This window comes from Callorhinus ursinus, unplaced genomic scaffold, assembly GCF_003265705.2.
Source record: "Callorhinus ursinus isolate GAN/ISIS: 27379988/994484 unplaced genomic scaffold, GSC_fseal_2.0 scaffold18, whole genome shotgun sequence".
In the NCBI taxonomy this organism is placed as follows: domain Eukaryota; kingdom Metazoa; phylum Chordata; class Mammalia; order Carnivora; family Otariidae; genus Callorhinus; species Callorhinus ursinus.
The window spans coordinates 36,666,063-36,686,218 of NW_027397080.1; the positions used below are offsets into that span (position 1 = coordinate 36,666,063).

Sequence of the window (20,156 nt, forward strand, 5' to 3'; positions counted from 1 at the left end):
TGGGAGAGGGATCTCCAGCCTAGGCAGGGTTGTGGGGTAGGGAGCTCAAGTGGACCCCACTCAGAGACCGCAGGACCCCTGTCCTCACCCCTTCTCTGAGCACGTCCCGGCACCTGCAGGAGGGCGTGGAGGCCAAAACAAAGGTCCTGAGGGGATTAGACAACCCAGCAGCTTGTTGGGGGAATCCAGGAGCCGCTGCTCTGAGCCCCTAAACCTGGGTGAGTAGGCCCCAGGCACCCCCAGTGAGCCCACAGCTTGGGCACTAATGGCCCCAAAGGGGACGTTTGAGGGTGACCCTTCAGGTCTCTGTGTGTCCTTCCAGAGCAGAGAGCTCAAGAGACATTCTTTCTCGAGGCCTCTCCAACTGCATGCCCTACCAGACCTGCGTGTGTGTGTTGTCGGTAGTGAGCGGTGAAGGTTGGGTGTCACCACTTCGGGAAAGTAGAGATTTCCAATCAGGCTGATCCTCAGTTTGCCCTTGGTGTAAACAAAACGCCTCGATGCAGAAAAAGCCCAATGCCCATCGACACTGGGGTCCCACTGACCATGACTTGTCCATGACCAGGGCGCCCCTCCTGCTGGGGTGCCAGGCCAGGTAGAGAATGTCCTTCGCAGCTGCCAGGTGACCTGCAGCCAAAGGCACCGTGGTAAGCGTGAGACTCTGGGCCCTGACTCCAGCACAGCCCTGGACACCAACCCTCCTTGTTTCCTGGGCCGCCTTGCTCCCCGAGGTCGCCACAGAGGCCCGTCCAACTTGTCTTCAAATCTCTGACCCCTCTGCCCCTGGCCCGAACACTGCAGAGGGAGGACAGAGCCGTCCCATGTTCAGCCACACTGAGTTCCCACAGTCTTTTGGCGTGAGCCTCAGCAGTGACCAGAATAATGTAAGCTGTGCCCTCGACACAGGCAGCAAACCTGCACCCTTGACTCGGGGACAGTGGTTCCCAGGACAGCGCGGAGGCTGTGGAGAAGTGCTATGGGACCTGGTGGAGGGGGCAGGGTGGGGGCAGGGGAGGGGTCAGATCCTGGGGCCTTCCTCCTCACACCTCCCAGCTCTTCCCTCAGCCTGGCGGCTCCATCCCTGCAATGGGACAGAAAGATGGACAGTCACCTGCTCTTTGCTTCTATACCGACCCTAAGCACACTCTCCAGCCCCTCACCCCCTGCCAGTCTGCTGAAAACCCTCAAACTTCCTCCGCCCCGGCCCTGCCTGACCCCCAGGCCTGGGTGGTGGAGCTGTGGCCCTGGGGCCCCTCCTCCGCACCCCCACCCGGTCCCCCATCCTGCCCTGCTGTCAGATCCCCATCTCCACGCACCACCACCCTTCTGGTTACTTCCTGGACTCCGTGAAGGACCCTCCGCTAACAGGAACAGGGGTTGTGTAAGCTGGAACGAGTGATAATGTAAAAATGTGGTGAGCGGCTCAGAGTACTGGAAAACACAGAGGGCAGATAAAGATCACCTCTCCCCTCACTGCCCAGCTGTAGAGGCTCCACTCATCCCCGCAGCCTGTGACTGGGGCGGTGGTGGGGGGCTTCCGGAGGGGCTGGAGCAAGAAAGCAGACGCAGGCACTGACGTTTGGCTGATGTCACCCCTGCCTTTTGAGCGGCCTTGCTCATAAGCCACTATCTCTGTGGGCATTAACGTGGGCCCTTTGATTTCTTGCTGCTGTGGGTGGCAGCCACGGAAGAACCTTCCTCTCCCACTCGCCCCCGGGCCCTTCCAGTGGACATTTCCTGCACAGAGCTCCTCCTGCCCAGCTCACCTTCACCCCTCCCCACCACACACTGCTTCCAGAAGCTTCTAACTCTGTCCCTGCCTCCAGAAGGACCAGCGGACCAATGGCACAGTCTGACAAGCATCATTTGTAGGGTATTGATCATATTTTCCTGGGCCACAGTACATCGTGCGCTAACCAGAATTGGGGTGACCCGGTACTGCCACAGGCCTGACCCCTCAGGTCTTTGAAATGAGCAGTGGATGAAGGTCTAGACCGGCTGGTTCTGTGTGTGGAGTCCCTCGCTGTCCCAGCGCTCAGGCACATGTCCCGGTGTGGGAGCTGAACGGAGATCTCAGGGCCCCCCGGAGCCTCGGGCAGCCTGGAGCTACAGCCCACCCTCGAGCCCCCTCCCTCCCCTGCACCACCAGGCTTACCCCTCTGTGGAGGGGCTGTGCTTCCTGGGACTTGGAGAGCTGAGTCACAGATGGCTAATTCCTGTCATTTCCCTCAGAAAAGGAACAGCTGCCCATCTGGCCAGGTGGCAACTCCAGGTCTCAAAGGCCAATACCACAGCTGTCACCACACCTCCAACCCCGGGGGTATAAGCCCAGTCACGGTCCTGAGACCCTGACCCCAGGGAGGCTTCTTCGAGGAGGCAGGGCCCCAGAAGCCCTCTGTGCACACGGGGAAGCCGAAGCTCTGAGACACCAGGGACAGTCTCACGGTGAGTGGGAGGCTGAATTTTCTGTGGTTCGAGGGCTCGGTCAGGGGCTGGCCCTCCACACCCTCCAGGATGACCAGATTTGTCTGGAGAGGTCCGGGTGGAAACCAGCCCAGCCGTTAGAGCTGGGACCTGAGCAGGGCCACCTCCGGACCAGAGCTTCGAGACCAGAGGTTTGGTCAGTGCCTGGACCGCTCCTTACCAGCAACCTCTCCCAAGATCTGAGGAGGTCCTTGGGTTAGGGGTTGTGGGGGCGCTCCCCTAGGAGCCCGAAGCTATGAGCAGGTGTCAGCAGAGTGGAAGCCCAGCGGTGTGTGTGTGTGTTGGGGGGCCACCATGTGCACCTGGAGCCTGGTCAGACCTTGTTGGCCAAGTGAGGGCGCTTGTCCTGATCCCAGAAAGGGGTGGGGGTGTTGTCCCAATCCCTGGAGAGTGGGAGGGCCCCTTCTGATCCCTGGAAAGTGGGGGGCCTCTTGGTGCGGGGTTCTGGGCTGAGGATCAGCAGGCAGGACCATGATGCTGGCGGGTGTGGGCTCTGGGGTCTGTAGGTCTCATAGAGGACGAGGGAGCTGGAGGAGATCTTTAAAAGCCCATGGGGCCCTCCTGAGGAAGCTGGAGCAGGGGTAGGGGACCCAGCCAGACACTGAGGGGGCACAGCGAGGGAGCAGCCCTCGGCCAGACTGTCCTTGTGGGGGTCCCTGCAGCAGTCCACCTGTGGGCACTACCCACCTCAGGGTGCTGTCTGCCACTTAGCATCCAGCACCCCCCGCAGGCAACCCTCCCTCAGACCTGACAGGTTACAGATTCCTCCTCCCTTCCCAGTCCTGCCTGAGTAGTTGGGAATGTAGGCTGTGTTCAGTGTCCCTCTCCCCTCCATACACACGCATTTGGGGGCATATTTAGTTTCTGGGTAGGAATCCCGGAGCAAAGTTCAGGAACACTTAGGAACCCCCCAGGCCGCCCCCCCCCCCCCCGCCCCCGCACACCAGTCTCCTGGAGGCCCCGCCCCCACCCTGTGTGGTTGCACTCTGCAGCCTGCTAAGAGACCACCTCCGTGAGATACAGCTGGGCTCAGTTGACTTAAAAAAAAATTTATTATTTAGAGCAGCCTTGGGTTCACATCAAACCTGAGGGGCAGCTGCAGAGATTTCCCACGTGCCCCTGCCCTCAGGGGCCATTTGTGACGTCCGACACGCGGCGCGGACAAGTCGCGGTGTCGCGGGCTGCCTCGTCTACAAGAGGGTCGCGCGCGGCCGTGCATTCTGTGGTTTGGACAAAGTTCTAACGACCCGTCCTCACCACTGCAGTCACTCGCGGTAGTTTCGCTGCCCCCAGAGCCCCGGCGCTCCGCCTGCGGCGGGGCATTGTCGGCTGCCAGGTGCCACAGGGGGTCCGGCTGGGAACAACCTCTCCGGCCTCCCTGCACCTGGGCAGAGGCCCGCAGCCCGCGGGGCGGGGTCTGGGCGTGCCCGGATGGGGGCGGGGCGGGGCCCATCCCCTCAAATCTCGCGGCTGCGGCCCGCCATGGGTGCCATGGAGGCGAGGGGCGCGCGCGCGGCCTTGTGCGGCGTCACGCTGCTCTGCGCCATGGGCCTGGGCCAGCGCCCCTCCGGGGGTCTGAGCTGCGGCCCCGACCGCCTTCTGCGTGGAACCGGGACGGACACGCGCTGCTGTCGCCTGTGCACCCCGGGTAAGGCGCGTGCGGGGAGCCTGTCTCGTGGGGCAGCAGCGCCGCGCTCTCTCCCTGTGCTCAGACTGACTCGACGGGGCGGCGGGCAGAACTTCTGGGTCCAGAGCCCACTGTCCCAGGGGAATGGGTGCGGGGGCGTGTGGCAGCGAGGAGCTCAGCTCAGGCCAGTGGCCCAAAGCGGGGTCAGGGGCTCGGGAAGTGCAAGATTTCCCCAAGGCGAGTGTTGGGTCCCAAGGTCGAGGAAGGCCGTCCAAGCTCTTACGGAGTGGCTCGTGAGCCCTTGGCTCTCACTCAGACCAGCACAGGTTCGGCCCCAGCCCCTGCCTCCGACTTGCCTCTGTGGGTGAGGGCCAAGCGGCATGTGCCAGCTTGGGGACAAATACTGCAGGGAAAGCAGCTCAGAGCGTCACCCTGCTGGAGCCTGGGGGTTGAGAAGGGCGGTGTCTGAGGGTCCCAAGTCTCAGTGTGGCAGGCAGGACAGAGGCAGGAGGAAAAGGGGAGAGGGAGTAGGTCCCCCAGGTGGCCCCCTTGTCCAGCAGGGACGTGTTCTGGTGACATGCCAAGTCACCACCACCCTGGTGGGAGCAGCTTCAGGGCAGTGGGGGACACAGCCAGGCCACATCGTGGAGGAGCTAGGTGCCTAGGAGGGAGGGAGACAGCTGGACCCCACCGGGGTCCTGGCTCCCAGACAGGCGCCCTCGGCCCCCTGGGGCTGCCTGAGGGTGGATGTATGGACTGCCCTTCCCTATGTCACCCCATTCCCTCTGGAGGGCCCCCCGGGCGGGGTGGGGGGAGTCCTGAGGAGGGAGGGGCTTGGCCCAGCTGCTGAGAGGGCTGGCTTTTCTCTTGCTCAGCTGAGGCTTGTCCTGAGGGGGACTGCACGTGTGTTGAGCCAGGGTACCACTGTGGAGACCCCCAGTGCAAGACCTGCAAGCACCACACTTGCCCGCCGGGCCAGGAGGTGCGGCCTCATGGTAAGTCACCGGCAACTGTGGCCTGAGCAGGTCCATGGGTTTGACCAGGGCTGAGCCAGAGCTCATGGGAGCGGATGCGTAGCCAGTGCCATGAGGGTGGAGGGAAGTGCTTGTGTGTGGAGGGTACATGTATGTTCTCTGGGCAGGCAGGCACTGGCGTCTCGGGTCCTGCAAGGCCCAGGTGGGTGGGGCCGTTTGCTGCTTATTGCCGTAGCTCAGACGTGAGTCTTAGCACCCGGGCAGCTTTGGGGAGTCCTTCCCTCTCTTAGCTTGGGTTTCTCTTTCCAGCTCGAGGGTACTCCTCAGGGCTGGTTGTGCGGAGTAGTGGGGGTGTCCAGGGGCTGTCTAGCTCTCAGGTCCTGGCTCTGACGATGCCCCAGTCCTCAGCGTACCCTGAGCATCGGCATGGGGACAGCCCTGTCAAAGCTAGGCCTGCCCCCTGTTGCCCTGTCTGGGGGTCAACCTTTTCCTGGAAGGAGCAGCTCAAATCCTCTTGGGGCCTGTTTACCTGATGGGAGGGACACAGTGTAGCCAGAGGGGCGTTGGGAGGTTGGGTAGGACAGGGTCCAGGGTCAGCTGGGGTGCAAGCCTCACCTCCTCTCTCTGGGACCCTCACTGACCTGTTGCCCTCCAGGCCAGTGGACCAAGCATAAGGGCTGGCCTGATTCTTGCCTGGTTTCTACTTCCACCCCCTATGGGCTCCCTTACCCTCCGGCCTCCAGTGGACAGGCCCCTGCATTCCCCTCTGGCCATGTGCCACACAGCTCTCCTGTCCCAGATTCCCCAGGAACCCCCACTCAGCTCAGCATCCCTCCCCCACAGATGCCTGCCCTGGAATGGGGCACACCTGGGCACTGATTCTGGCCAGATCCCAGTCTTGCAGGCATCAGAGACCTCTGTCCAATGGATAAGGTGTGTGGGAGTCATTCTGCTGTGGACCCAGGCTCCAGACGGACTCCTTCTCATCTACCCCAGCAAACCCCGGCTGTCTGTCTGTCTCCAGGGAATTTCAATTTTGGCTTTGAATGTGTCGACTGTGCCACAGGGACCTTCTCTGGAGGCCAGGAGGGTCGCTGCAAACCCTGGTCAGAGTGAGTCCTGGTGGGACCCTCAGGTGGCCGGCCAGTTCCTGCGGGAGGGGCCTCTCCTGTCCTTCCTGGTGCGGTGACCCACACACAACGCAGAGGACAGCAGCCCTGCGCAGCGGTTGCTCGGGTGGCCGAGGGCTGACCGAAGGCTCTGTGTCTGTGTGTCTCAGCTGCTCCCAGTTTGGGTATCCCACCATGTTCCCGGGGAACAAGACACACAATGCCGTGTGTAGCCTGGGGCTGCCGCCCGCCGAGCCACACGGCCTGGTGACCATCGTCCTCCTCACCGTGGCCGCCTGCATCCTGGTCCTGAGTGCAGCCCAGCTTGGCCTACACATCTGGCAGCTGAGGAGGCAACCCGTGTGGCCCCCAGGTCAGTTGTGCCCCCCGGGGTGGGGGAGAGGTGAGCCCTCGGCCCGCCCACTGACTGAAGCCCCTCTGCAGAGACCCAGCTGCCCCTGGAGGCACGGCCGCCAGCCGAGGATGCCTGCAGCTGCCAGTTCCCCGAGGAGGAGCGGGGTGAGCAGCTGCTGGAGGACAAGGGCCAGCTGAGGGACCTGTGGGTGTGAGGCCTGGCTGTCCTCTGCCGCAGACCCAGAGCCAGACCCGCCAGGAAGCGTCCCGGGGCTGACCCTCGGGAGCAAGGGCTCTGCACCCTGCTGGGGGGACCCCAGCTCTGGGCCCGGCCCTGCTCCCCTCGATGGTGGAAGTGGGTGGGGGACGGTGACAGTGGCCAGTCCCCCAGACCATCCAGAAGAGGCAGCGGCTGTGGCCAGACCCCCATGAGAGATAGAGCCACAGCTATGGCTGCTTCCCTCCCTCGCTGGCCCTGTTGGGGGGGGTGTCTGTGGGCCCCTGGCTCCCAGGACAGGAGGCTGTGCCCAGTGCGGGACTCAGCTGCAGGCAGTGTGCAATAAACACTTGTCCAGTGACCTGAGTGGACGTGTTCTGGGGTGGGAGAACAGGGAGACAAGCCCCCCCACCGCCAGTACCCCCAGTCTCCTTCCAGCCTAGGTGGGGCTGGGGGTGGGGCAGAAATCAGGGCCATTCCAGTCCTGGGCACAAGCACTTAGCAGGGACCATGGGACTTGGAAGGCTTCCTGGAGGAAGGGCACCATGATGGACACTTGTCCTGTGTGCCCTTTTGCAGCCCTGTCCGAACCCCCTGCCCTGGCAATCTGCTTGGCACTCTGGGACAGTTGGATTCTGTGTCCAGTCTCTGGACCCCTGTTGCTCTGGACTCAGGGTTCTGTGCTGGTCACACAGCCTGCTGGCTCCTGGGGGTGCCTGTCCTTGTGTCATTCTGGCCCCAAGTCCAGGGCGAGTCAGTTTCTACATGCAACTCTTCCTGGTCAGGAGGGCAGCCTCTGAGGGGCCTGCCTTTGGCCCCCACCCTCTCGGCAAGCCCTGCTGCTTGCCTCCGGCACCTCCCAAGTTCCCTCTCCCTCGGGGCATGGTTCTAGACTCCCGCCCGTTGGGGGCGAGCAGTATTCTCCCAGCCTCCTGGCAGGACTGGCACCTGGAGGCTTTGATAAAGACTCCTTGGCACAGCTGTCCAGGGTGTGGCAGGCAGGCCGGTGGAGGCTGGTCTCGACAGCAGGCCCGTCAGGTGCCAGCACATCTGGGCACGTGCCCACAGTTCCCGTGCTCCAGGTCCCCCACGCCCCCCTTCCTACCTGCATGCCGCCCTGGAGAGCCCCTTGGCTCATTGGCCCTCACCCCCACTCAGTCCCGATGGGCCGCAAGGAGGTGGTGAAGAGATTTTCTTGTGTGGCAAACAGGGGCATCACCCCCACCGCCTCCCCACCTCAGCTTGGTGCAGCCACTTCACCCCTAGAAGGAGGGGTGTTGACAGCTCCTTCATGATTTTCCTTGTGTGGGGAGGAAATCATTTTCCTCCTCCGTGCCTGCTGGATCCTAGGCTCCGGGCACTCCCACAGAGCCCAAATTCCGGATGAGGATCCCGGTGAATTAGCTAATAAATGAGAAAATACAGGTGGACTGGATGGATGTCAGGAGACAGTGGGAGATACCATGCTGTGTTCCGGGAGAGCCCCCGGCCGACTTCTCTGGGACTTGCCACACCCCTGGCCCCTCTTCTGTCTCCAGGCCAGGTCTCCTGCCTGTCAACCCCTTGTCCCCCCTGCTTCAGGAAGCCAGCTCTCCTCCGGTCTTGCTCTTGTCACCTGGGTCACTTGGTGGCCCGACGCCCATGGGATGCTCAGGGCTGTTCTGGACCCTCCACAGGTGCTTCCTCAGGCTGCCCTGGGGCAAAGGGCTCCCCATCCCTCGCTCAGCTGTCCCGGGGGTGGTGGGGGGCGGTGGGGAAGTCAGGGTGTCTGCAGTCATGGATTTTCCTGAGAAACCACTCTGGCCTGCATACACCCAAGTCCTGAGGGACCTCTGTCGGCTGACTCAGCATGGAAACTCCCCATGGGGGGCCCCATGTGGGGTGACAGCGCCCCGACGTCAGCACGAGGGCGGCACAGAGCAGGGTGGGAGATTCCAAGGCCCAGGTGGAGGATGGGGTGGAGGCTGGATTCAGGCAGCAGCAAAAGAGGCTGGAGAGTGAGGCCTCGCTTGGTGGGCGGGGCAGGAGGGGTCTGGCCCTGAAGATCTCAGGGTTTGGGGAGGGCTCAGGGGAACCCTTGTTGATGCTGGATCGGCCCCCTTCTGTCTACCCCTCCCCCACTGCCCCTCGCAGAGATGCCCCCTGTCCTTCAGCCCAGCTCCCTGCTCCCCTCCCGCCTTGGAGCCCCCAGAACCCCATGGTTTGCAAGCTTGGCCTGGCCCTGAGGCACCCCAGCTCCCAAGACATAGAACAGGGAGGGAGCATGTGGAGGGCCTGGGCCTCTGTGATTTATAGGACAACTCTTTTCGGTGAAAAGAGTCTGTGCAGGGCCCTGGGGGCACAGGGGCTGGAGAGTCGGGTGGAGACCCCAGGGCATGGGCAGGCAGCGGCTACCACCAGGGGTTTTAGGGAGGTGAGGCCTGAGCAAATCCAAGTTCTGGGGGACAGAACTGTGGATGGGGAATGGAGGGGGGCAGTGTGGGGAAAGGTTAGGGGGCCAGTGCTGAGGTAAGGGGCTGTTGAGAGGCTCCTGTCCCCCTCCTACTCAGCCCAGCTTCCTGGGGTGGGGGCAGGTATGTGCCCACCAGCAGAGCCTGGCACACCACCTGTCCTCCTGGGGCACTGAGCCCTGAGAGAGACCCCATCGTGGGACTCTGCCCAGGCCAGCTCCAGACCCTGCACGGCTTCCCCTGAAAACCCCACCCCATAGGACTGGCTCGTCAGCTGTTCCGGAAAACCACAGCTTCTCCCGCTGAGGTACGAGTCCGTGGTGTCTGTTCAACCTCAGATAAGGGCCTGAAGGCCGCCCTTGGTTCCCAGAAGAGCTTCCGGCCACAGCAGCTCACCACCCAGGCCCCTCCCTTCCCCTTGCTGGAAAAGGTCCCTTTTACTGAGATCTGGACTCAGCCGGTGTGGGACTCCCTCGGGAGGGCAGAGGTGGGGACCCACCGGAGCTAGAACTGGACACTGGCCCCTCTCAGCCCCAGGCCTGGGGCACTGCAGGGAGCTGTCCTGAGGCAGGGGGTCTCCCCCTACCCCCAGGTGCTGGGATGTGCACCATGGATAAAACAGGTCCATGATGCCAGGCCCGGCCACGCAGGGGCTTTGACCAGGACGTGGGGCCATCACTCTCGGCCACCCTGCCCCCCACCTCGTGGTTTCCTGAGCATTCAGGAGCAAACCACTCTTCCTGCAGTGGGGCTCGACTCTGAGGTCAGAAAAGGACTGGCTCCTAGGGGCGCTACCCTGTGTTTCAGTAAGAGGCTGTGCTGGGGTGGAGAGACAGCTGCCTCCGCCCCAACCTGGCTCATGTTTCCAGTAAGCTTTGGGAGCTGAGGTGCTTTCCAGAGATGTTGATTCTGGCCAGGGCTACTCCAGACCCCTTTCTCAGACTCTCCACAGGAGACAGGCTGCAGGATGTATTGGGGGGGGGGCATGTCCTTGGAGTCCTTAGGGCTCCGTGGGATCTTTGGCTGAAACAGACCCATGGCTGCTGGGAGGTGGTCAGCAGACCCTGCACTGTGTCTGCCAGGGGCGGAAGGAAGTCCCAGTGGGTGCCAGGGGGGGGGCCTGTGCTGGGCGGTCCTCTAGGTGGAGGCTACAGGGATGGTGGGGGTCCCTGGGTGAGAGCAGAAGGCACTGCTTGAGTTCCCCACCCACCAGCAGGACCCCAGGACTCACCCCTGGAGGGGAGTGAGGGAGAGGGAGGGAGGGAGGGTGTGGGGGGGAGAGAGAGACACCCAGCTTTCAGGAGCCCACATTCCCGTCCAATTACAAACTCTAGCCATAGTGCCGCCAGGCCGGTCCCAGGCACTCGGGAAGCCGTCCCTCCCCTGCTGCTGAGGCAGGCTCCTCGGGCCCCTGCAGGATCCCCGACCCCCTCTTCGGTGCCTGCTGCCCATCATGCCATCTGAATACTGGGATCCACCTCGTACCTCCAGATGCTCAGGTGCCCCAGAGCACCCCAAACTCCACCTCTGGCCTTCCTTTCCCTGGGGGTCCTTACAGTTCTGGCTGGCAAGGGCAGTGCAGGGCCAAATGCGAGGTGGGTGGGGCCGGGGGAGGTTCCAGATGGGGGGCAGGGGTGTGGCCATCACCTCTGGGGGTTTGGACGAACAGCAGTGGTTCTTGGGAAACTTCATTTGTTGACATATGGGCTCTCAAGGGAGTGCCAGGGACCCAAGAGCAGCAGACAGGCTTTGGGGGAGCCCCAGGAGGGCAGGGCAGCCCGTTCCACCAATGTACACTCCTCTTTACATTTTGCACTCACTCAGCAGGGAAAGCAAGCCTGTCACTGAGGCCTCAGGTCACTCTGTGAGCGCCATGCTGACACTGGCAGGGAAGGAGAGCTGGAATGCACCATCTGGGCCAGCACCATCGGGTCACAAGAACCCCGACACTGTGTAGGGCAGTGGCCCAGTGGCCAGGGCTTGCAGGACAGATGGGATATCAGGAAGGGCGTGGGAGAAGCCTGTGAGCTGGGATGTGGGGTACAGACGCCCCAGGGGGGTATCAGGAAATGTGGAGTGGCCTGGATGCTTGCAGGAAACATAGCGCTGACCCCAAAGATGCAGTGTATTTTACAAAGACCTGGGGGCACTCAGCTTGCCCAGGAGGCCACTGCACTCCACCCCCATGGAGGCTGGTCTTTTCCCCTCCCTGGCCTTTTGAGCACAGAGCCAACAGACCCAGCTGCACAGCAGGCAATGGCTGAGCTTGGCCAGTCTCAAGGGTTGACCACCAGACATGCCGGGGAGGGGACTGAGGGTTCCTGGACCCCAGGCCTATGGTGATAAGCGTGTGCTTCTTGACTTTGGTCTAAGGACCCCATATCCTTGGCCACAGCAGCAAGATGAGGGTGTGCAACAAAGTGCGTTGGGGTGGCAGGGGTCGGGCGGCTGGTCTGTGGGTGACTGGATAGGTCAGTCCCTGGCCCCAGGGGGCTTTACTTGGCGCCCCCGCCTGAGACACAGTGGTGCACAGTGCCCTCTAGTGGTATTGTGGCTTTTGCTTCCCTGGGAACAGAGCTGCATTCCCAGCACAGCGGTGGCTGGACAGCAGACCCCTGTGGACCCCAGGTCCCGCCTGCACTCCAGTGTAGAACAGAGAGTGGGTTCCCGCCGGTCAGGAGGAGAGCATTTGTGACTTGGTGGTAACTATTTGCTGAGGTGAGGGCAGGGTGCGTGAGAGGGAACAAATGAGGTGTGCAAGCTGGCGGGGGGTGGGGTGGGTGGGATGGGGCGGTCGCTGGGGGTTGGGCTGCCTGCCTGGACCCTGGAATCTGGACTGGGATGGGTACGGGTGGCTGGGGGGACATGGGAGAGGGGATTATGGCTGGCTCTGGACACTTAGTGGTAGCAGGGGGCCTGGACACATCAGAGGCCCTGAATCTCCCCGCGTCCTTAGGGCTGGGCCCACGAGCAATGGGAACACCTGAAACCATGCACGGACTGGCCAGGGTAGGTCCAGTGCTGACTCAGCACCTCCTTTGGGGCTGTCCTGCCATGGCCATGTGCCCCTCACCCACGGCCTAGGTCCTCTGGGCTTCTGCAGTGCCGGGCCTGTGGGATCGTTAGGTGCCCCAGGGAAGCAGAGGGGAGTGCAGAGCCCAGGTGTTCTGAAGGCCCAGAAAGGGGCTGTGCCCGGGTAGGGTGAGGGCAGTGCCAGGGTTGAGTGTGAGCGAGTCCTCCTTTCTTTCCATGGGGATCCAGGCCCTTTCCTGGGGATCAGAGAGTCAGGCAGTAGGGGTCGAGTGGGTTGTGGGGCTGCAGGAGGGTCCTGGTCAATGAGAGACACAAGGTGATATGCAGGAGCCCAGGAACTGGTGGGCTTCCCCATGACAGAGGCAGCCCTATGAGGGCAGAGTAGGAGGCTGTGGGGAGCTCGTCCCCTTCTAGTAGGACAGACTCCCCAGCTCCCTCCCCCAGCCCCCCCACCCCGGCCGCCAAGGACTGGTCCAGGCAATGGAGTAGGGGCTTGTGGGGCAGAGGGAAGGGCGTTGGGCCCAGGGAAGCCCGCATGGGAGCGTCTTGGGGAGCGAGCGTGGGGAAGCCTGGGACATCCAGGGGCTGCGGGCCACCTCATCCGCAGCAGAGACGTTTGTAACAAAGTAGCCTTTATAGGTCCCGAGAGGGCGCTGGTGGCCCGCCCGCTAGGAGCCGCGATGACCCGCGTTCTTGCGCTCCTCGCGCTCCTCCTCTCCCAGCCCCGGGGGGGACTCTCGCGCCGGCTCCCCAGCGCCCGCTCGCGGCCCCTCGGCCGCGGGCTCCCGGCTCTGGGCGCCGTCGGGGCCAGGGCCGGGCGGTCGGGGCCGCCTCTGCGCCGAGGGTGGCCGCCCGTGCGCGCCCCCGGGGCTCCGGGGTAGCGCGGGCCTGCGCGCGCCCGGACCGTCGGCTGCGCTGAGCGGAGGTGGCGCGGAGCAGTCGGCCTCGCACGCAGGCCGGGGCGGCGGCAGCGGCGGGCGGAGGGCGCTGCGGGAGCCCCCAAAGCGCGGCCACAGGTCCGTCTCGCCGTTGTGCAGGAGCACAAAGCGGCGCTGTGACCGCAGAGGCAGCATCTTCTGGTTGCGCAAGCTCTTCTGAAAGGTCTCGATTGCCAGGTCTGGGGAGGCGTGGGAGGGGAGGAATGGGGGCATTGGTTGGGGGGACATGGGAGGGGCAGGGACTCAGCCTCCCCAGCATCATGGTTGCAGGGCTGGGGTGGAGGTTCTGAGGACAGAGGAGGAGGTGAGGGAGTGCTGAGGGGCGGGACTCAGGCGAGGTTGAGGTGTGGCCCGCACCAAGTTAGTGGGGAGGTTGGGCAGGGACACCTTTCTTCTGCCTGAGCAGAGGGTGGGGTTTCCACGTAGGCCCTCTGGATGTTGGAGAACTGAGTTTGTGGGCGTCTGAATTTGGGGAGAGGGTGGGGTGGCACATCCAAGGCTGGGCAAGCAGGGAGGGGCCGGTTTGAGGGTTCTGGGGGCTGCACAAGGGCCTCACCCAGGGTCTCCATGACCACGCCTGGAATCACCTCCTTCAGGACTTCACAGTTGGTGTGCAGGGCAGGGTTGGAGTTCATCTCCAGCAGCCACACCTGGGCCCAACACTGGTTAGCATGGTCCCCACACATCACCTGGCCAACAGGAGGCTGAGGCCCTGGTCTCCATTAAGCCGAGGGATCCTGGGCAGTCCCTTCTTTTCTGTGGCCTCACTCCTCCTATTCGCTCAATGGACTAAAGCTCTGAGGGTCTGGCCTTGGGGGGCGCTGCTCCAGCTGCAGGAGCTTGCCAGGGGGTGGGGGAGTCTGACGGTAGACTCCACCCCATGGGCTTGCCTGAGTGGTCAGGATATGCACACATGGCCCCTGTCTCCTTGCACCTGCCTACCAAACCCCACCTGCCCCAGGAAACCTCAACAGTACCTTGAAGTTCTCATCAATCAAGAAGTCACAGCCAATGAGGTCGAAGTAGCCCAGCTTGCAGTGGAGCTTGGACTTGACAGCCTGGAAGCAGTGGGCCATGATTTGCTGCATCTGCTTCTGTGAGTGGGACAGGGAGGGGGTGACTGCATGTTACCCCCTGATTACACCTCCCAGGCCTGAGCAGCCACAGCCACGCCCCTCACCAGCACTCCCACCTGTGTCCTCACCTGCTCTCTCCTGTTCCCTCACCTGGGCTCCTACCTGTGTCCTCACCTGCATAGCTACACCTGCTCACACTTACACACTGAGTCACAGGCTTACAGCTAGAAACTCATTCACTCTTGTTTTATTCCTTCAGCAAACATGGGGACTTCTCCTTCATGGCAGGTACTGGGGTACAAGAGTGAAGAGAACTTTGAGCATCTCACTCATAGCAGGAGAGATAGAAAACAAATGTGACACGTAAGTCACTGTATATTTTGGGCAGCATACCAGGCAATAAGGGCTGATGAAGGAAATGAAGCAGAGTTAGGGGTTGGAGGGTTCTAGGGTAGTTGTTGCAAAGAGGGGTATGGGGTGTTGGGCCTCATTGGGGAAATAGTGAGCAGACTGAAGACTGAATGGAAGGTCTGTGGGATAGGGCATGGGGAATTTGGGGGAACAGCAACAGCTGTAAGTGCGAGCATGCCCAAGGTGTTGGGGGAATAGAGTAAGGCTGCTGTGGCTGGAGCAAGCTGGAGGGGCAGCAGGAAATGAGTCCAGAGTGGTGCCAGTCATGTCATGGGGGCATGGGAAGCACTTTGCCTTTCATGCTGATATCAGAGCTGTTGGAAGGTGGAGCACAGGAGGGGTATAACTAATTCATGCCTAATAGGGTCGACTGGCTGTATGCTGAGAGAAATGGAGGGGCTACGAGGAAGTTGTTGCAATAATTCAGGTGGCTTGGGCAGGTAGAGGTAGTGGGCTGGATTCTGAATATATTTTGAGATAGAGCTAACCTGATTGGTTTATGAATGGGTTATGAGCTAGGGAAAGAGTTATCTTTAAGTGTTTGGTCTGAGAATCTGGAAGGATGAAGCCCCCATCAACTGAGAAGAGGAGGAGAACCATGGAGTCTGAGATGTTTAAGAGCTTGCAGATAGGGTGTCGATAGACCCTGGGATATAAGGTTCAAGTTCAGGAGCGAGGTCAGGGCCAGATGTTTAATTGTGGAGCCAGGAGACTTTTATTACCAATGGGTGCAGCTAAAGAGCAGAGCCCTGGGCTTCCAGAGAGCAGTAGTTGGGACATGTGGGGCCAGAACAGGGGGCCAAGAGGGAATGGGCAAGGTCCTGGAAGCCATAAGGGAAGGACACCAGGGAATGAACAGTTGGTCCAAACTGGCTGACAGATCAGGGAAAAAGAAGACTGGGAACTGACCCCTGGGTTTGGCAACATGGAGGTCACTGGTGACCTCAACGAGTGTCTCAGTGGCAGAAGAAGCCTCACTGGAGTGGGTTCAAGAGTTCAGCAAAATGGCAGAGAAAGGACACCTGAAAATTAGTCACTCCATAAAAGCTACACACACACACACACACACACACACACACACACACACACACACACAACCTGGCAAAAATAATCAGAATCAACTTTTTCAGAACTCTGGAAACTAACCAAAGGCTTTCAGCAACCTGAGGAGTGCTTATGAAAGAAAAATCTTGAATCTTGGTAAGAAGAGCAAGCTTTGTAGCATTTTAACTTGCCCTAGTTTTATCCCTACCTCCCAGCTCAGGGCTAGGCTTGAAAAAAATCTACATCCTCAGTACTGGAGATAGAATGGACTTAACTTGCAAAGAATTGTAGCTATTTGTTGTGATCTCTCTGCTGGCCCCCCAGAAGATATCACTTGAAAAGAACTAAAGGAAAATATGAGAATGATATCTTACCAAATGGAGAATATCAGTGAGTGAAGAGACAGATATTACAAAAGGAAACCACATAGAAATTCTGGATTTGAAAAGTATAGTAAATAAAAAATAAAATTCACTAGAGGAGCTTAACAGTTGTTTGAAGGTAGGTCAATTAAGATTATCCAGTCTGGGGAACAGAAAAAGGGGAATGAAGAAAAATAAACAAAGCTATAGAGACGTGTGAGACACCATCAAGCACACCAACATAAATAATGGGAGTCCCAGAAGGAGAAGGGTGTAAGAGGCAGGAAGAATAGTTGAAGAAATAATGGTAGAAAGCTTGCCAAATTTGATTTAAAAAAAAAAAAAAGTCTACACACCCAAGAAGATCAGTGAGCTCCAATTAGGAAAAACTGAAAGAGATCCACCATACCATAAGCAAACTTTCAAAACACAAAGAGAGAATGTTGAAATCAAGAGACAAGTGATAAGTCACAAGGGATCCTTGGTAGGATTCACAGCCAACTTCTCATCAGAAACCATGAATTCCAGAAGACAGTGGGATGACATTCAAATGCTGAAAGGAAAAACTGTCAACCAAGAATTCTATATCTGGCAAAACTATTCTTCAGAAATGAAGGAGAAATCAAGACATTCCCAGATTTTAAAAGCCACAGGTTATCACTAATAGAACTGCCCTAGGATCCTTCAGGCTGAAATGAAAGGGCACTAGACAATAAGTTGAATTCATGTGAAGAAATAAAGAGCACTCATATGACTTTTAAATTTAAAAGTCATATAAATGAATTTTTTGGTAATTTCTTTTTGTCTTTTATTTAAAAAACAACTAAATAAAACAAAAATTATAAATCAATATTGATGGACACACAATGTGTAGAGATGTAATTTGTGACAATAACAGCATAAGGGGAGGGAAAGAACTATATAGGAACAAGGGTTTTTGTGTGGTTTTTTTTAATACTTTTGAAACTAACTTGGTATTAATCCAAACTAAATTGTTATAAATTAAGAGGTTAATGGAAATCCTCAGGACAACAGCAAAGAAAATAATTCAAAAACATATAATAAAAGAAATGACACTAGATATGGTACACTAGGAAATATGTATTTAATACAAAAGGGGGGAGTAAGGAAAGAATCGAGAAGCAAAAAAGATACGACATGTAGAAAACAAATGGAAAAACAGAAGAGGTAAGTCCTACCTTCCAGCAATTATATCAAATGTAAATGGATTAAACTTTCCAGTTAAACAACAGAGATTGGCAGATTGCATAAAAAAACAGAACCCTTGGTAACCTATCTATAAAAGATTCACTTTAGATTCAAAGACACAAGTTGAAAGTGAAAGGATGGAAAGAGGTATATCATGCAAACAGTACCAAAAGCGAGCTGGAGTGGCTATACTGGTATAGATTTTAAGACAAAATAAGAAAATAGATTTTAAGACAAAAATTGTTACTAGAGAAAGAAAAGGGCATTGTATAGTAATAGATCCAGAAGATGTAATAATTGTAAACACACGTGCACCTAACAACAGAGCCTCAATATTCATGAAGCAAAAACAGAATTGAAAGGCAAAACAGACAATTCAATAATAATAGTTGGAGACTTCAATATCACACTTTCAGTGTTGGACAGAATATTTAGACCGAAGATCAACAAGGAAAGAGAAGACTCATACAACACTATAAATCAAGTAGATCTAACAGACATCCACAGAGCATCCACAATAGCAGAATATATAGTCCTCTCAGGTGCACGTGGGACACTGTCCAGGATAGACAAAATGTTAGGACATAAAGCAAGTTTCAGTAATTATGAAAGAGTTCAAAACATGCAAAGTATGTTCTCTGACCACAATGGAATGAAATTAAAAATCAACAAGAGAAGGAAAATTGGAAAATTCACAAGTCTTTGGAAATTAAATAGCACACTCTTCAGCAACAAGTGAAATGAAAGTAGAACACACAAAATCTTATGCAACGCAGTAAAATCAGTGCTTAGGGGGAAATTTATGGCTGTAAACGCCTGTAAAAAACAAGAAGAAAGATCTCAAATGGATAACCTAGCCTTTAACCTTAATAAACTAGAAAAAGAAGAGAAAATCCAAAGCAAGCAGAAGGAAGGAAAATAATGGCTATAAATGGAATAGAGAGTAGAAAATCAATAGAGAAAATAAATGAAACCAAAAGCTGGTTCATTGAAAAGATTGACAAAATGGACAAACTCTTAGCTAGATTGACCAAGAAAATGGAGAGAAGACTCAAGAAATCAAGAAAGACCTTACATAGAGAGAAAAAATCATAAAAAGGATTATAATTATTCATAGAACACTATGAACAGTTGTAGTCCAATCAAATTAGATGACTTGAAAGAAATGGACAAACTAACAGCTTGACCCAATAAGAAATAGAAAATCTGAATACCCTATAACAAGTAAAAGTTGAGTTAGTCATAAAAAAAACTTTCCACAAAGAAAAGCCCAGGATCGGGTGGCTTCACTGGTGAATTCTTCCAAACATTTAAAGAATTAACACTGACTCTTCACAAGCTTTCCAAAAATAGAAGAGAAAGAAACACATCCCGAGCATGCAAGAGAGTGCTATAGACCAATACTGCTTATCTGTGCAGACACAAAAATACTCACTGAAGTACTAGCAAACTAACTCCAGCAGCATATTTAAAGGTTAATAAATCACGTCTGAGTGTGACTTATGCCAGAAATGCAGAGCGATTCTATGCATGAAAATCAGTCAAAATAATACAGCACATTCATAGAATGAAGGAAGCAATAACTATCAAAACAGTACACCGGCACACGCATCAGTGGAATATAATTGATAGGAATTCTAGAGAAACCCAGACATATCTGATCAATTGATTGCCAACAGTGTGCCAAGAACAGTCTCTTTGACAAGTGGTGCTGGGAAAGCTGGACATCCACACACAAAAGAATAAAGCTGAACCCCTCCCACCATATACAAAAATTAACTCAAAATGGAGCAATGACCTAGCTGTAAGAGCTAAAGTGATAAAACTTAGAAGAAAACACAGGTACAAATCTCTATGACTTTGGATTTGGCAATGTATTCTTAGATATGAATTAGATGAATTGGATTTCCTCAAAATTGAAAATTTTTGTGCAAGAAAAAGGACATTATCAAAAAGTGAAAGGACAACTCACAGAATGGGGGAAAATATGTGCAAATCACATATTTGATAAGGGTCTAGTATCCAGAATATGTAAAAAGCTCTTAAACAGACCTATAAGCTCTTAAACAGAATATGTAAAAAGCTCTTAAACAGACCTTGTAAATAAGCATGTGAGAAGATACTCAACATTATTCATCATTAGGGAAATGTAAATCAAAACCACAATGAGATACCACTTCACGCCCACTGGGTGACAAAAAAAAAAAAGGAAAGAAAGAAAGAAAAATAACAAGTATTTGTGAGGATATGGAGAAATTGGACCCTTCTACATTGCTGGTGAGAATGTGGAATATTGCAGCCCCTGTGGAAAACAATTCAGCAGTTCCTCAACAAGTTCAACATAAGTTACCACATGACCTCACAATGGCATTCCTAGCTATATACCCAAGAGAACTGAAAATATGTTCATGCAAAAACTTGCATGTGAGTATTCACAGCAGCATTACTCATAACAGACAAAAAGTGGGAATAACCCATGTCCATCAGGTGACAAATGTTTATCCAAAGAAATTGTATATCCCTACAATGAGACATTATTGAATCACAGAAAGGAATGACGTATGGCCACATGCAGGAAAGGCCACATATGGTATGATTCCGTTATTATGAAATGTCCAGAATAGGGCAATCGGTAGGGACAGGAGTGGTCACCAGGAGCTGGGGAGAGGTGATGGGGAGTGACTGATGATGGGTGTGGCTGTTTCTGTTTGAGGAACCAGGTGGTGATCATCGCACAACTTTGTGAATATACTAAAACCCCCTGAACTGTACACTTTAAAATGGTGAACTTCGTATCATATGAATTATCAAGAATGAGGGAGGGAGGGAGGGAGAGAGGGAGGGAGGGAGGGAGGGAGAGAGAGGGAG

General features: G+C 56.2%; 2 protein-coding genes across 5 annotated transcripts in view; one reads left to right on the forward strand and one right to left on the reverse strand.

Moving 5' to 3' along the window:
- Window positions 1–3,900: 3,900 nt before the first annotated feature.
- Window positions 3,901–7,126, forward strand: TNFRSF18 (TNF receptor superfamily member 18). Its single transcript, XM_025856849.2, has 5 exons — window positions 3,901–4,132; window positions 4,987–5,106; window positions 6,110–6,197; window positions 6,365–6,567; window positions 6,639–7,126. The coding sequence occupies exons 1-5, from the start codon at window positions 3,916–3,918 to the stop codon at window positions 6,761–6,763; spliced, it is 753 nt and encodes a 250-aa protein (XP_025712634.2). The 5' UTR covers window positions 3,901–3,915; the 3' UTR covers window positions 6,764–7,126.
- Window positions 7,127–12,863: 5,737 nt separating this feature from the next.
- The window catches only part of TTLL10 (tubulin tyrosine ligase like 10), a 55,886-nt gene continuing 48,593 nt past the window's right edge, over window positions 12,864–20,156 (reverse strand). For all 4 annotated transcript variants that reach the window (XM_073903569.1, XM_073903568.1, XM_073903570.1 and 1 more), the window contains 3 exons: window positions 14,164–14,280; window positions 13,743–13,836; window positions 12,864–13,365 (listed from right to left, as the gene is read on the reverse strand). In XM_073903569.1, coding sequence (XP_073759670.1) covers window positions 12,917–13,365; window positions 13,743–13,836; window positions 14,164–14,280 — 660 coding nt within the window. In that variant the 3' untranslated portion in view covers window positions 12,864–12,916. The remainder of the gene's footprint in view (window positions 13,366–13,742; window positions 13,837–14,163; window positions 14,281–20,156) is intronic.

Bases quoted from the DNA above. Each gene is read 5' to 3' on its own strand.
- TNFRSF18 (XM_025856849.2), top strand. From the start codon at position 3,916: ATGGGGGCGGGGCGGGGCCCATCCCCTCAAATCTCGCGGCTGCGGCCC. The intron at 4,133-4,986 runs GTAAGGCGCGTG...TCTCTTGCTCAG, and splicing joins CTGTCGCCTGTGCACCCCGG to CTGAGGCTTGTCCTGAGGGG. The intron at 5,107-6,109 runs GTAAGTCACCGG...GTCTGTCTCCAG, and splicing joins CCAGGAGGTGCGGCCTCATG to GGAATTTCAATTTTGGCTTT.